The sequence below is a fragment of the Cynocephalus volans genome, chromosome 10 (assembly GCF_027409185.1).
Source record: "Cynocephalus volans isolate mCynVol1 chromosome 10, mCynVol1.pri, whole genome shotgun sequence".
In the NCBI taxonomy this organism is placed as follows: Eukaryota; Metazoa; Chordata; class Mammalia; order Dermoptera; family Cynocephalidae; genus Cynocephalus; species Cynocephalus volans.
Window position 1 is genome coordinate 2,647,925 of NC_084469.1, and position 16,321 is coordinate 2,664,245.

Genomic DNA, 16,321 nt, shown 5'->3' on the forward strand with positions numbered 1-16,321 from the left:
CTCCTCCCCTGGTCCTCCTCCCCAGCTCCTCCTCCCCTGGTCCTCCTCCCCAGGTCCTCCTCCCCACGTCCTCCTCCCCACATCCTCCTCCCCAGGTCCTCCTCCCCAGACCCTCCTCCCCTGGTCCTCCTCCCCACGTCCTCCTCCCCACGTCCTCCTCCCCACGTCCTCCTCCCCAGGTCCTCCTCCCCACGTCCTCCTCCCCACGTCCTCCTCCCCAGATCCTCCTCCCCAGATCCTCCTCCCCACGTCCTCCTCCCCACGTCCTCCTCCCCAGGTCCTCCTCCCCAGACCCTCCTCCCCTGGTCCTCCTCCCCTGGTCCTCCTCCCCACGTCCTCCTCCCCACGTCCTCCTCCCCACGTCCTCCTCCCCAGGTCCTCCTCCCCTGGTCCTCCTCCCCACGTCCTCCTCCCCAGGTCCTCCTCCCCACGTCCTCCTCCCCACGTTCTCCTCCCCACGTCCTCCTCCCCAGACCCTCCTCCTCTGGTCCTCCTCCCCAGATCCTCCTCCCCAGGTCCTCCTCCCCTGGTCCTCCTCCCCAGATCCTCCTCCCCAGGTCCTCCTCCCCAGGTCCTCCTCCCCTGGTCCTCCTCCCCAGGTCCTCCTCCCCTGGTCCTCCTCCCCAGGTCCTCCTCCCCTGATCCTCCTCACCAGGTCCTCCTCCCCTGGTCCTCCTCCCCTGGTCCTCCTCCCCACGTCCTCCTCCCCAGGTCCTCCTCCCCACGTCCTCCTCCCCACGTCCTCCTCCCCAGACCCTCCTCCCCTGGTCCTCCTCCCCAGATCCTCCTCCCCAGGTCCTCCTCCCCAGACCCTCCTCCTCTGGTCCTCCTCCCCACGTCCTCCTCCCCACGTCCTCCTCCCCACGTCCTCCTCCCCAGGTCCTCCTCCCCAGGTCCTCCTCCCCACGTCCTCCTCCACAGGTCCTCCTCCCCACGTCCTCCTCCCCAGATCCTCCTCCCCAGGTCCTCCTCCCTGGTCCTCCTCCCCACGTCCTCCTCCCCACGTCCTCCTCCCCTGGTCCTCCTCCCCAGGTCCTCCTCCCCACGTCCTCCTCCCCACGTCCTCCTCCCCAGACCCTCCTCCTCTGGTCCTCCTCCCCAGATCCTCCTCCCCAGGTCCTCCTCCCCTGGTCCTCCTCCCCAGATCCTCCTCCCCAGATCCTCCTCCCCAGGTCCTCCTCCCCAGGTCCTCCTCCCCACGTCCTCCTCCCCAGATCCTCCTCCCCAGATCCTCCTCCCCACGTCCTCCTCCCCAGGTCCTCCTCCCCTGGTCCTCCTCCCCAGGTCCTCCTCCCCTGGTCCTCCTCCCCTGGTCCTCCTCCCCACGTCCTCCTCCCCACGTCCTCCTCCCCACGTCCTCCTCCCCAGGTCCTCCTCCCCACGTCCTCCTCCCCACGTCCTCCTCCCCAGGTCCTCCTCCCCACGTCCTCCTCCCCACGTCCTCCTCCCCACGTCCTCCTCCCCAGGTCCTCCTCCCCACGTCCTCCTCCCCAGACCCTCCTCCTCTGGTCCTCCTCCCCAGATCCTCCTCCCCAGGTCCTCCTCCCCTGGTCCTCCTCCCCTGGTCCTCCTCCCCAGATCCTCCTCCCCAGATCCTCCTCCCCTGGTCCTCCTCCCCAGGTCCTCCTCCCCTGGTCCTCCTCACCAGGTCCTCCTCCCCTGGTCCTCCTCCCCTGGTCCTCCTCCCCACGTCCTCCTCCCCAGGTCCTCCTCCCCATGTCCTCCTCCCCACGTCCTCCTCCCCAGACCCTCCTCCCCTGGTCCTCCTCCCCAGATCCTCCTCCCCAGGTCCTCCTCCCCAGACCCTCCTCCCCAGGTCCTCCTCCCCACGTCCTCCTCCCCACGTCCTCCTCCCCACGTCCTCCTCCCCAGGTCCTCCTCCCCAGATCCTCCTCCCCACGTCCTCCTCCACAGGTCCTCCTCCCCACGTCCTCCTCCCCAGATCCTCCTCCCCAGGTCCTCCTCCCCACGTCCTCCTCCCCACGTCCTCCTCCCCACGTCCTCCTCCCCAGGTCCTCCTCCCCAGGTCCTCCTCCCCACGTCCTCCTCCCCACGTCCTCCTCCCCAGACCCTCCTCCTCTGGTCCTCCTCCCCAGATCCTCCTCCCCAGGTCCTCCTCCCCTGGTCCTCCTCCCCAGATCCTCCTCCCCAGGTCCTCCTCCCCACGTCCTCCTCCCCAGATCCTCCTCCCCTGGTCCTCCTCCCCAGATCCTCCTCCCCTGGTCCTCCTCCCCACGTCCTCCTCCCCTGGTCCTCCTCCCCAGATCCTCCTCCCCAGGTCCTCCTCCCCACGTCCTCCTCCCCAGATCCTCCTCCCCTGGTCCTCCTCCCCAGATCCTCCTCCCCAGGTCCTCCTCCCCTGGTCCTCCTCCCCACGTCCTCCTCCCCAGGTCCTCCTCCCCTGGTCCTCCTCCCCACGTCCTCCTCCCCAGGTCCTCCTCCCCAGGTCCTCCTCCCCACGTCCTCCTCCCCAGGTCCTCCTCCCCAGATCCTCCTCCCCTGGTCCTCCTCCCCAGATCCTCCTCCCCTGGTCCTCCTCCCCAGATCCTCCTCCCCTGGTCCTCCTACCCTGATCCTCCTCCCCTGGTCCTCCTCCCCAGATCCTCCTCCCCAGGTCCTCCTCCCCACGTCCTCCTCCCCAGATCCTCCTCCCCTGGTCCTCCTCCCCAGATCCTCCTCCCCTGGTCCTCCTGGTCATCCTCCTGCCCTCCTTGCCCTGCTTCTCCGTAGTGTGGTGGGCTGGGTGGTCAGCAGCAGGGGAGCCAAGAGACCCCTCTTCCTGCAGGCTGTGTTGCTGGCTGAAGGAAGGAGGAGACAGGCATGCTCAGAGCATCTGGAGGCTCACACGTAGAAGCGGGGAGAAACCCCCATGCCTAGGGAGCTCCTAGTCTGGGGGGAGACACAGCTGCTACCCTGAGGAAGTGTCCAATCTGAGGGGGGAGACACAGTCTCTCTCTCTCTCAGGAGCCTGGACACACCTGCCCCTAGAGGAAATCTCTCAGGATCATTAAAGAACCAGTACAAGAGTGGGAATTAATAAGGTGCAAGCTGCCTTGCAGGGCTTGGAGAGAGAAGAGCAGAGTGGGCAGGTGGGGCGAGGGAGGAGGTAGGGCTGGAGGGTGGCGTCTGGAAGGTTTCTAGGAGCCTGGAGCCCCCTGTGTCTCTGACTTCCTGCTTCCCCAGCCCCTCAGGGCCCCTCAGTCAGTCTGCAGGGCAAAGTGGGGATGGGTTGTAAGCCCCAGGCCTAAAGGACAGCCCCTCAGAGCTGCCGTCCTCTCACCCTCCCCCATTCCTCTCCCAGGCCAAGGAAGGGGGAAGGGGGTGTGCAAGAGGGAGGGAAGGAGGATCGGGAAGGATGGGGGAGCAGGAAGGAAGGAGGAGGAGGGTGGGGAGGAGGAAGAGGGAGGGGGAGGAGGAGGGAGGGGAGGATGAGGGGGAGGGGAGGATGAGGGGGGAGGGGAGGAGGAGGGGGAGGGGAAGAGGAAGAGGGAAGGATGGGGGAGCAGGAAGGGAGGAGGAGGAGGGTGGGGAGGAGGAAGAGGGAGGGGGAAGAGGAGGGAGGGGAGGAGGAAGAGGGAAGGATGGGGGAGCAGGAAGGAAGGGAGGAGGAGGGTGGGGAGGAGGAAGAGGGAGGGGGAGGAGGAGGGTGGGGAGGAGGAGGGAGGGGAGGAGGAGGGTGGGGAGGAGGAGGGAGGGGAGGAGGAGGAGGGAGGGAAGAAGGAGGGAGGGGAGTAGGAGGGAGGGGAGGAGGAAGAGGGAGGGGGAGGAGGAGGGAGGGGAGGAGGAAGAGGGAGGGGGAGGAGGAGGGAGGGAAGGAGGAGGAGGGAGGGGAGAAGGATAGGGAAGGACGGGGGAGCAGGAAGGAAGGGAGGAGGAGGGTGGGGAGGAGGAAGAGGGAGGGGGAGGAGGAGGGCGGGGAGGAGGAGGGAGGGGAGGAGGAGGAGGGAGGGGAGAAGGATAGGGAAGGACGGGGAGCAGGAAGGAAGGGAGGAGGAGGGTGGGGAGGAGGAAGAGGGAGGGGGAGGAGGAGGGTGGGGAGGAGGAGGGAGGGGAGGAGGAGGAGGGAGGGGAGAAGGATAGGGAAGGACGGGGAGCAGGAAGGAAGGGAGGAGGAGGGTGGGGAGGAGGAAGAGGGAGGGGGAGGAGGAGGGTGGGGAGGAGGAGGGAGGGGAGGTGGAGGGGGGAGGGGAGGAGGAGGCAGAGGAAGAAGTTGGTCTGGTTGGGCTGGAGTCTTCCAGCCTGTGGGAAGCAGCAAGATTTCCTGCAGGTGACTTGCTGAGGCCTGGGTTTCCCTTCCCAGACTTCTTCTGTACCCATTCCCGTGGTTCCCAGTCCTTTTTGCCTCCCTCGCCCTGTCCTCCTGCCCTGGGCCTCATCTGGGCATGTGGGCCTCTGGGTCCTTTTTTGGGAAGGGGCCCTGGGCAGCTGATGTGGCTCTGCCTGGAAAGAGGGAGTGTCCCCTGGGTGTCTGTATCACATGTCTTATGTCCACCCAGGTCAATAGTTCCTGGGAACCAGTCAGAGGGAGGTGGCTAAATGGGGCAGAGGGAGAGAAAGGCTGAGTCTGCCTGTCCCTGGGAAGAGGAGCCCTTGGCTGGAGTGAGCAGGGGCTCTGGGGGACCCACTTACCCTGTCTTTCCACACCGGGAGGAGGCTGCGGGAGCTGCAGCCTTACGTCTCCCAGGGCCCTGGGGAGGCGGAGGCGGAGCCTCTTTGAAGCCAGACACAAACCATTAGTGGGTGGATCTGGGCGGGGCTGCAAGGGCCTCAGGACAGAGGCAGGAAACAGCAGAGTGAGAGAGGATTCCACCTGGGGGTGGGGTGGGCAGGTGCGGCCTGGAAAAGGTGCATTTCTGAGGGGATACCTGGCCAGGGAGGGGCGGGGACCACGAGCCTATCCCATCCCGGACAAGGTCTCAATGTCGCAACGTCTGTGGGGTGAATGGACGGGAGCTGATGGGCCCTAGTGGCAGGGGCCTGGGGTGAGGGTCTTCAGGGTACTCTTCTCATCAGGTGTGCCAGGGTCCCAGTGGAGCCCACGTGGGGCTCCTGGGCCTCTCACTTCCCCTGATCACCTGAGACTGGCCTTTTCCCTTGGGTAGGTGGCCATGTTCCCTTCCTGGGACCCCGTGTCCACCCCAGCCACCACCCAGTCTCCATGACCCTAACAATTCAACAAGCACTCGCAGAGCACCCGCTGCATCCAAGCCCCTCCTAGAGGTTGACAATGCTTGGGGCACCCGTAGGAGCCACGGTCAGCTGGGCAGACATGGCATGATCTTTGTCAACATCAATAAGCACCTACTGAACATCAGCTGTATACTAGGCCTGAGATCATTCTGTACCCCCTGCCTTCCATCCACATGACAGGGGTGGGTACCATGGGATGCCTCCCCCAGCACCCTGGTCCTGCTCAAATCCGAGGCAGGGGCTGTCATGCTGCACTCCAGAGCTGGCTGGCTTTTCAGCAGTCTCTGGACAGGAGACTGAGGGCCTGAGGGGAGTCCAGCCTGGGTTGGTAGGCAGGGCATGGGGCAGATGTTGTGTTCTCCCAGCCACTCCTGCTCTTGCCTCCCTGTCTCCCACCTGTGCTGACTCCAGCAGCCTCTGGGGCTTGAGTGAAGGAGCCATTTGGATCTCTTCCTCTTTTTCCTTCTTGTCTTCCACATGGGCCAAGCTGCTGACAGCTGCGGGGGCTGTGGGCCTGGAACTGCCCCTCAGGTCTGCCAGGGGCCTCTGCCTGCCAGGGGAGGAGGACAGGCCCAGGCAGGAGGTGTCACGGCCCAGAGGACCTCTGTGCAGCCCTCCGCTGGCTCCTGCAGGCCTTCCTCCCCAAGCAGGGAGAGTGGGAGCTGCGGGAGGCGCTGGCCTCAGGCCTGGCTCTGACGCTGAGGCTGGGACGTCCTGACTGCCCGCCGCTCCAGTGCCCTGTGCCTCAGTTTCTGTACAACGCTGTGAGGATCCGAGGAGGAATGTCCAGGGCTTCTTAGCCCTGGCCAGGGAAGGCCATACACTCCAGAGGACCAGGGAGGGCTTCCTGGGGTCCTACTTCTGTCTCCGTCTGTGGTCTAACTTTGCCTCCATCTGGGGAGAGTAGGCTGAGCCAGCTTGTGCTTCAGTGTACGAGGCGTTCAGGGTCAGAGTGACTGAGGGGGCTTCACAGGCAGTAGAGTCTCCAAAGAGCAGAGGCAAAGAGGCCTGGAAGCCACTGGCATGGGGAAACTGAGGCCCAGAGAGGAAGAGGAGCAGACCCATGGCAGGAAGCCTGGTGTTGGGGTGAGGGACCTTGTGGGAGCCAAGTGATGGTAGTGGGGAGATGAGGCTTTGGTGGTTCTGGAGGGAGGAAGGAAGGTTAATAAACTCTCTGCCCATTCAAACTGGGCCTCAGGACTAAAGTCTGGGGGCTTTGGAAGTGTGGCTCCCAGGCAGGGTGAGGCTGGGGTGTGGGTTCCAGAGAGAGGTGCTGAAGGGTGCGCAGCATTCCTGGCCTGGCCTCCTCCTCAGACCCCTGGCTCTGCTCCTAATTTGGTGCTGGAAGCCAGGGGAGTCCCTTCTCTGGGCCCAGAGAGGCCTGGCTGGGGGGAGGATGAAGGGGGTAAGTCAGTCGGCTCGAGGTCGGGGGAAGAGGGGTTCTTAAGAGGGTGGCTGTGGCAGGGGCTGGGGAGGGGTCTACATTGTATGTCCTTCTGTGTGAGGGTGACTGGCTGGTGCAGGGCCCTGGCGCACCTGGGTGAACCCATGTTCCACTGTGTCCCTCTCCTCCATCAAGACAGTCCTGCATTCCCAACAAGTCCATCCTAACGTTTAACCTTGTGGTGGGCTGACCTTGCTCCTAGCCTTGGCTTTGAGCCTCCCCCCAGAGCACCATCCTAGGCTCCTGGGAGACCACCCACTTTCTAAGTGGGAAGTCCATCCAGCAATCTAGCCTCATCTTAGGAGCTTGGGGCCACAGGGAAAATGCGACTCACTCCCTGTCCCCGGGTGTGGGCAGAGATCCCAGGCCACCTGTGCTTCTCCCGCCTGTGGGCCAGGCTCTCCCTCCCCTGGCCCATCCCTTGGGCCTGGCTGCCCCGGGAGGCTCCACATTCAGACAGGCTGGTGCAGACATCAGTGTCCTGGCAGCGCCTAAATCATTAGCACCGCGGAGATTAGGCTGGTAACCTCCTTGTTGGGTGGAGCAGGTGCCAGCCTCCAGGATGTGCTATCACTGCTCCTTCGCAGGGGCCCTACTTCAGGGCATGGCACTGACTGAGGGCCTCCTGGCACAGATCCTGCTTCTCTGTGGCCTTCTCCTTCCCTTCGTGCTGCCTCTGGGAGCCCCTCTGCACTGACTTTCCTCAGGTGCTGGGAGAGTGCACAGGGAGTCGCCCCAACCCTCTGGTCTCAAGCCCCTCCTCACCCCCACCCCTTCTTCCTGTCACAGCTTGACTGATGTCCCTATCTCCCCAGGTTCCCTCAAAGACCTTGGGAGACAGAATTATCCCCATTTTACAGGTGAGAAAACTGAGGCTCTCGAATTGACTTCCTGAAAGACTTAGATCCGAAGCTCCTCAGGGCAGCAGCAGCATCGGCTCCCCCTAGAAACAGAAATCGCCCAGGCCAGGGGCCATGTCCCCTCTGGCAGACTTGGAATAATCCCAAGAGAGCTGGGGGCTCCCTTAGGACAGAGGCTAATTCTCCCCCTTCAGACCTGGGGGAGGATGTCAGGCCCCAAATCTCTCCACCCTCTCCCTGGGGCCCTGGAATGCTGGGTGGGGGGCCAGGCCAGCCTCTGGGCACTGGGCCTGTGGAGCCTTGTTCATGCCCTTTCTGGCTGTCAGGGCTGGGTTCTCCGGACTCCCCCCAAGAATGAGCTCAGCAGCCTAATTGTGGCTGAGGATGGAGGATCACCCTACCCTGGGGCTGCAGCTCCAACACCACCTTTGTTTCTGAGCAGACAATGGACTGCTCAGAGGCCACTGTGCCCAGGCTGGGCTTGCACGGGAGGGGCCCTGGGGATGCACTCAGCATGTCCAGCCCGAGCCCCAGGCCCTGGGTGGCTGGTGCAGAGGCAAATTACATGATGGGGATTTTGGCTCGGACTTCAAGAGCCAGGGGCCCGGCCCCCCTTCAGTCTGGCTATAAAGACTGCCTAGGGTCTCCATCCAGACCAGACCCTGTGCCTGACCTGTGGACACCATGGCTGCCACCACCACCAGCATCCGCCAGTTCTCAACCTCCGGCTCCGTCAAGGGCCTGAGTGTGCCTGGCGGGGGTTTCTCCCGGATGTCCTCCATCCGGGTTGGGGGAGCCTGCCGGGCCCCCAGCCTCCTGGGAGCCGGTAGCTGTGGCAACATGTCGGTCACCTCATCCCGCTTCTCGGCGGGTTTAGGAGGAGGCTATGGCAGTGGCTACACCTGCAACCTGGGTGGGGGCTTTGGGGCCAGCGTTGGTGTGGCAGATGCCCTGCTGGGGGGCAGTGAGAAGGAGACCATGCAGAACCTCAACGACCGCCTGGCCTCCTACCTGGACAAGGTGCGCGCCCTGGAGGAGGCCAACGCAGACCTGGAGGTGAAGATCCGAGAGTGGTACAAGAAGCAGGGCCCGGGGCCCGCTCGTGACTACAGCCACTACTTCAAGACCATCGAGGACCTGCGGAGCAAGGTGAGGCTCCCTGCCTTCTGCCCTTAGTAACTGCTTCTGACTCGCTCCATCTCAACCTTTGCAACCAATTCCCCCCAATTCTAGACTTCCATCATTCATGCATTCACTCACTCACTCACTCACTCACTTGCTGTGGACCTGGCTCTGTACGAGTCTCTGGTCCCATGTCTGGAGAACATCCTGTGCTGTGAGGTTTCTGGAAGCTCCCCAGGTGGACAGAGGAGAACTCCTCTCTTCTTGGGGGGAGCATATTTGGGGCGGGTGGAGGAGGAGTGGTCAGGGCAGGAGTCAGAGCCTTGAAGGCAGAGACGGTATTCCAGATGTAGGGAGCAGCATGGGCAAAGGCATAGAGGTGGGAAGTGTTTGGCATGACTGCTGGAAGGTGAGGCTGGATATCTCCTTCTTGCTATTCCGTTCTCCTCTGGGGCTGCCCTCCTACCTGCCTCCCTCTTTCAGGCTGTCTTCCTGGGTGGATGACATTTTCCTTCTCTCCCCAGATCTTGGGGTCTCTTCAACACTTTGAGGTTCAGTCTATGCCCTATTCATTGTGCTGATTTCACTAAGTCCAGCATGTTCTCATTGACTGCTTTTGTTGTGGGTCTTCCTCACTCCCTCCAAGATGGTCATTCTGGGGTTCTCTGAGGGCAGGGGCTAGTCTCTCTTTGCAGATTGGTGGGGTATCCCTGAGGTCAGGAGCTGTGTTTTCCTACTCAGACTGAAAGCTCCCAAGGGAAGGAATTTCTCTCAGTTAGTCTGATGGCGACAACACACATGTACACATACTTACACACTCCCATGACCTCTAAGAATGTGGCCTTGGCATTCTGTGAACGTGGCCATGCACATGGCCATGGGTCTTCCGCACAGACCCTGCCCCTGAGAGGGTCCTGGGATGCTGAAGCTGCCAGAGGCAGGTGAGGGGTTAAAGAGATGAGCACAGCAGGCCGGGGCCTGGCTGGGGCCTGGCTGGTCCCTGGCAGTTAGGCCTGCCCAGTTTCCTGGGTGGAGAGCTGGGCCTGGTGCTTCCCTGTGACGGGCTTTGCCTGCTCCTGCCCAGGACGTCCATCAGGTAGGGAATTCCTGCAATTTCCTCCTGGAAGCAGAGCTACTGGCAGTGCCAGATCAGATACTGAGCTTGGTCTGGGCAGTGGGAAACCCCGGGGAGCCTTGGTGAGTCAGTGCTCCTGAGCTTTGGGGTCACCCAGCACCTCCCCACCTACCCCCCAGTGTACTGTGTACCCCTCTGGCCCTCTGAGTCACCCTGCCCACCCCCACCTCCTCGGCATTCACAGCTGACCCTCGCTGTGCCCAGTCAACCTCCAGAGCAAGGAGGTGGATGGGGGCTGGTCTCTGCAGGCTACAGCTGGGCCCACTGAGGCTCAGAGCAGGTAACAAACCGGCAGGGAACAAGCAGGCTTCAGCCTGGCCCAGGGTCACTCCATTGAACTTAGGGGTCTGCGAGGGGTGCTGCCGCCACTCTCGATGCACGGCATGAGCCTGCTGGGGCTGCTTTTGACTGCTGCTGGGGCTTTTCCCTTATGTTCTCTACGCTTCAGCGTATGTTCTCATCCTTAAAAAATTCCAAATTCTCCCCAGCTCATGTTCCACGTCCACCAAACTCTTCTCTCTGCTCCCTTTGCATGGTGTGGAGGGCCTTGATCGGAGCCTCTCTTGGGCATTTCCTACGGTAACCATGATGGCAGCATGATTATAGCCAAGCTTCTGCTCCTTCCAGAGCATCTCCTTTTCATGTTCTCATTTAAACCTCCCAGATGACCTTGTGGGAAAAGAAAGCTTTGCCCTAGGTTTGAGGTGGGGCCAGTCATAACCTCATTAATTAATTAATCACTTCATTAAACAAATGTACCCTTGGGGCCAACTCTGGACCAGGCACTGTGCCCAGGGCTGAGGATTCCAAAGAGAACAAGACAGATAAGTTCTTGTCTCCCTGGAGCTCAGAGTTCAGTAGAGGAGGAAATAATTTAAAAAGTCATGGAAGTAGGTATAAAACCTGGAGAAGTGCTATGAAACGGAGATGGTCAGGGAAGAGGTCTGGCAGGGAGAGGGGGCCCAGACGGGGTATCCAGGAGGGCTTCCTGGAGGAGGTGACAACTGAGCCTAGAGGTGAATTTCATTGGGGAAGAGGAAGTGAGGCCCAGGCAGTTTAGTCAATGACCCCATGGTGGGAGTGGGGTGCACAGGGGTCTCTCTCTGGGCATCCATGTTTACCCATGCCTGGGCATCATGCCCCCACTAGTCTGTGAGCACTCCAAGAGCCTTAGGTGGGCCCCTGAAATTCCCAGCAGGGTGCTCAGACAGGGATCCGCATTGCCCTCATCTGGCCCACTCCCCAAAAGGCTGCAAGAAGGGTGTTGCAGGCCCTCCTTGGGGCTGGGGGGGCAGGGTGTTTAGTGGGCCCACTGTCTCTCCCAGATCCTGGCAGCTACCATCGACAATGCCAGCTTTGTGCTGCAGATCGACAACGCCCGCCTGGCAGCTGACGACTTCCGCACCAAGTGAGTCTGGGTCCCCGGGGGCTGCCTGGGGGCTGGTGGGAGGTCTTTGGCTCTGCACACCACAGAGTACTCTGTGTGTGTACAAGGGGGTGTCCTTGTGGCACTCCACGGCTCACACCTCCAACCGTCCCAGGTACGAGACGGAGCTGAACCTGCGCATGAGCGTGGAGGCCGACATCAACGGCCTGCGCAGGGTGCTGGACGAGCTGACCCTGGCCAGAGCTGACCTGGAGATGCAGATCGAGAACCTCAAGGAGGAGCTGGCCTACATGAGGAAGAACCACGAGGAGGTGAGGCCAGCTCAGGGAACTCAGGAGAACCTCGCCTGGGAGCAAGCAAACCTGGGGCCCCAGAATCTCCTGGGGCTGTGGCTATGCTCTCTGTCTGGCTCCTATCTCTGGTGGGCTCCTGGCCCTAACCCTGGCCCTGATTCTGACCCTCAGAGGGCCCTGAGTAAGGCCTGGAGGGGCCCCTCCTTCTAAAGATTCTTCCCTTGTTCCTGAGGCTCAGTGCACTGCGAGGGGTGGTTAAGTAACTAATGAATGAATCTATGTGAGAACACACAATGCTAATTGTTGTAATTAATTATAATAGTGATAGTCATAACAACAAGGAACATGTGCCCAGCACATTACAGGTGATTCACAGCAATAATCTCAGCTGATGCTGACAACATCGCTGGAAGAAAGATACTCTCAATGAAGAAGTTGAGGCTCAGAGAGGTTAAGGCATTTCCCCAAGGCTGCACAGGGACCTTCCCTCAGGTCTGTCTGACTTATGTCCACATCCAGGTCTGACTCCACCTCTCTGCTACCTCTCCTGCCTTCCTTTTCCAGAGAGCTCTGGGCCTTAGTGACCCTAAGCCTCAATCCAAGGCTCAATCCAAGGCCCTACCAGGGGACTCAGGAGGCTGCATATTCCCCTGTGCTTGTGGCTTCCCTCTCAGCTGAACTCTGGGCTGGCCTGAGCCAAGGGATTCTATCCCTAAATAGCAGGATGCCCCGAAAGTGTTCCCCTTGGCTTTGAGGCTGGTTATACAGTTGCTTCCCCTCACAGATGAACATTTCCTAATGAGGCCTGGCTCGGGCTGATACCAACATCAGGCTGCTTTCCCTGAGCTGTGCTGCGGGGCTGGTGGGGGGACCAGGCAGGTGGCCAGGGTGGTGAGAAGGTGGCCTTTGCTTATTCTCCGCCGTGCTGGGGAGTGTTCATCTCTCTCCTGCTTCAGCACACGCTGGGGATGTGTGTGTTGGGGGAGACTGTTGATATCCACGACCCTGTATATTTCAGCAACATCTGCCTCTACCTTCAGGGTGAGGAACTGTCAGCCTGTGTCTGTCATCGGCACCTGTCTCCCAAAGCAGAGAGGCAGGCCCCAGGGTGGCCCTGGGTGAGCTCCTGCTGTCCTCTTTGCCCAGGAAATGAACGCCCTTCGAGGCCAGGTGGGAGGGGACGTCAGCGTGGAGATGGACGCTGCCCCCGGCGTGGATCTGAGCCGCATCCTGAATGAGATGCGTGACCAGTACGAGAAGTTGGCAGAGAAGAACCGCAAGGACGCCGAGGACTGGTTCTTCAGCAAGGTGGGTGGCCTAGTGGGAGTGGGCATGCACACATGTGGGCACACGTGCTGCGTGCATGGGAGTACTCCCAGATCCACAGACTGTCCCAGTGGGAAGGATAGACATCTGGGAAGCAATTGGATCAGCCCCGTATACATTAGATGTAAAATGTGAGGCTTGAGAGGTCTGGAGCTCACACAACCCTCCCCTGTGGCCTGGGGAACAGGTGCAGGTCTCTACAACCCCTGTCTAGGGCTTCTCCCTCCATAGGTGTTTGTAGGATGTGCGTATTTGGATACATAACCCATGCCCTTGAACTATTGAGCATCTACAGTGTCCCAGTGACAGTAACAGGCACAAAAAGAATAAAACACAGTGCTGGTCTTTGAGGGGTTGCTGCTCAGCAGGAGTAACAAATGCAAATGAGTGCAGAGCAAGGTCAATTCTGCTAAGATCCAACGTGGGCACCTGTGAGCAGGGGCTTTTGGGGCCCCACAGAGGCTGGGGAGGGGCTGGTGGGTAATTCTGGGGGTAAGGGCTCAGGGGCAGCCTCTGTCCTCTGCCTCCTCTGGAAGCGTCTTTAAGTCCCTGTGGCCCACCCTGCCTTCCAGACGGAGGAGCTGAACCGCGAGGTGGCCACCAACACCGAGGCCCTGCAGAGCAGCAGGACAGAGATCACAGAGCTCCGCCGCTCTGTGCAGAACCTGGAGATCGAGTTGCAGTCCCAGCTCAGCATGGTAGGGCCTCTGTCCCCTTCGTAGATCCCCCACTGGGGGAACCAGAGGTTTCCCACCCAGCCTGTCTCTTCACACTGTGACATGGTTCCCCCTGACCCAGGTACTGCCCCACTGTGCTGGCAGCACCCACAACCCCCAAAGGCCCTCTCTGGGTGCTCCACCATGGGGAAGGGTCCCAGCTCAGTCTCACCTATCCCTTGACCCACAGAAAGCGTCGCTGGAGGGCAGCCTGGCCGAGACAGAGGCGCGCTATGGGGCCCAGCTGGCCCAGCTGCAGGGGCTCATCAGCAGCATTGAGCAGCAGCTGTGCGAGCTCCGCTGTGACATGGAGCGCCAGAACCACGAGTACCAGGTGCTGCTGGACGTGAAGACGCGGCTGGAGCAGGAGATCGCCACCTACCGCCGCCTGCTGGAGGGCGAGGATGCCCAGTGAGTGGGGGCGCCTGGGCATCTACTCGGGTGGGCAGGTCACCTATCTGGTGGGCTGGGGTCACCTGGTTTGAGCACCAGCAAAGGCCAGGAGGTGTGAATGGAAGAACCTGGGAGGTTTTCAGGAGGTGAAATTGAAAACGCCGCTGGGGTCTGACTGTGAGGAGCCTCAAATGCCAAGTTAAAGCATCTGGACTAGATCAGGTTGGCAATAGGGAGCCATGGAAGGATCTGGAGCAGAGAAGCGGTATGATCGTAAAGATGTTGTAGAACATTCAGTCTGGCTGCAGGGGGAGACATGGATCAGTGGGGTCAGGGTGGCGCTGGAGGGACCTGTCAGGAGGCTGAAGCAGGAAGTCAGGCAGAGAAGTCCTGTAGTGGCCGAGGGCAGGGAAATGAAGGTGCTGTGTACAGAAGAGAGGTTATAGCTAGAAACAGCAGGAGTGGATGCCTGAACGTGGGGTTGAGTGTGGCTCATAGTCAGGACTCAGTAAGTGTTGAGTGAACACATGAAGGAGTGGGTGACAATGACCCTAGTTTCCGTCTGGATGACTGTGGTTGGTGTGTCATTACCCAGGATGGGCCAAGGAGCAGCGTGAGTGGTAATCTGGCTTGGAGTTGGGGTGGTTAATCGGGGGCCCAGCGTGAGGGGCTGAGAGTGTCCTGGAGTCTCCATGCTTAGTCACCCACTCAGGCTTTTTGCTCCCTGACAACGGTGAAGTCCATTTATAGTCTAACCACAGTCGCTCCTGCTTTAATTGAGTCTGTTTGTGGGGCCTTCGGGATATGGAAAAAGCACTTGCTCAGCTCCTCCTTATAAGGCCCTAGTTAGTAGCCACAAAGTGCTGCTTAGCCTTCAGTCGGGTTGTCCCTTCTCTTCTTCCTGCCACACTGAGCCTGTGCCCTTTGATTCTTGGGCCTGTGCTGTTTGTTTCCGTGCCCTCCCAGCTGTGATTTCCTGCCTGTTTGTGGGGCCCCCTCGCCCCTCTGTCCAGACTTCCCCACCGGCCGCTCCCCGCCAGCCGTGCTCCCAGGGGGCCAGCTGGCCGGCATCCCTGGGCTGATGGTTCCCCCTCTCCCCGCAGCCTGGCCACTCAGTACTCCTCGTCCCTGTCTTCGCAGCCCACCCGGGAAGGTAAGAGCCTGCTTTGTCCTGCCCCAGGGAGGGGCTGTGTGGATCCAGAGGGAAGGGGTGTGGGGAGAGGCTCCTGCCTGAGGTTCCCTGCGTCCCCCTCCTCCACTGCCTGCAGCTGTGGTGACCAGCCGCCAGGTGCGCACCATCGTGGAGGAAGTCAAGGACGGCAAGGTGGTCTCCACCCGCGAGCAGGTCCACCGCTCCACCCACTGAGGCCCCTTTCTGCATGTGACGGCCCAGCCTCAAGGCCCAAGGGGCAGCCATTGCCTCCAGCACCCAGCACGCTACTGCCACGCCCTGAGTGCCCATCTGGGCCATTGCCCACGAGCTGTTGCCTTTCTGTATCTGCGGCCTGCAGCCCCTCACTGGGGGCCCCTCCTCGGTTTGCCCCAGTGACTGCTATTAAAGCTTTGCCTGAAGTTCAATGCCTCATGTGATCTGGTCTTGTCATTGGCAATATAGGCTCAGGGTCTAGGGGAGGAGGAGAGTTTTTTGAGCATTTGGGTATCGGCTCATCACCTGCCAACCTGTTCTGCCCACTCCATTCAGGCCTGGGGCTCCCGGGGGAATGAGAGGGAAGGAGGTGGAAGGATTGAGGGTGGAAGAATGAGAAAGTTTCTAAGAATTAGCCCCTGGGTCCTTGTCACCTGTGGCTCATTCCCAGGAGGGCCTCACAGACTTTCCGGGGACCATGACAGGTATAGAGTGCATCCTGCCTCAGCCCAGGGTGGGTTCAAGAGCAGAGGAAGAGGGGCTGGGTCGGAGGTTTTTGGAAGGAGTGGGCCAGGGTGTTGGTGGATGAGAGGGGTGGCAGCGGCCCAGCCAGCCCAGGAAACCAGACCGGCTCTGCCCAGCTCTGGGGTGTGTGTGGGGCGGGGTAGCCACTGTGTCTGTGAGCGTGGGGGGCGTCCTGTTTTCTTTGGTGGCTTGGCAGCTGCCGGGCTATTGAGGAATCTCTCTCCGCTGCTGGTGGGGCTGTCTGGGGCTGTCTGGGCCTGTTGGGGAAGTGGAAGACACTGGCAGTCTGAAACACGACCACATTCCACCCAGCAGGTTTGCCGGGACCCTGGGACCCAGGGCTGGTCTAGAGGTGGTGGGCAGGGCAGGGTAGGGCAGTGGGGCAGGGCACATGGCCCACCCTGAGGAGCCACATCTCAGTGAGCCTAGGGTGGAAGGGGTTGGCTGGGGGTCTCAGTAAGAGCCTCTTCTTGGGCAAGTCCTTTAGGTTCGCAGCTGGATGGTACCTGACATATATGCCCTTCATCTTACCCTGAGGTCTCCTGGGGGACACAGAAGGGGTGA

At 61.1% G+C, this 16,321-nt stretch overlaps 1 protein-coding gene across 1 annotated transcript; it reads left to right on the top strand.

Moving 5' to 3' along the window:
* The first annotated feature begins 8,178 nt into the window (after positions 1-8,178).
* On the top strand, positions 8,179-15,232 carry LOC134389646 (keratin, type I cytoskeletal 42). Its single transcript, XM_063113220.1, has 8 exons — positions 8,179-8,643; positions 11,077-11,159; positions 11,293-11,449; positions 12,578-12,739; positions 13,330-13,455; positions 13,664-13,884; positions 14,970-15,019; positions 15,135-15,232. Exons 1-8 carry the CDS (start codon positions 8,179-8,181, stop codon positions 15,230-15,232), a joined length of 1,362 nt encoding a protein of 453 aa, XP_062969290.1.
* The last annotated feature ends 1,089 nt before the right edge of the window (positions 15,233-16,321 follow it).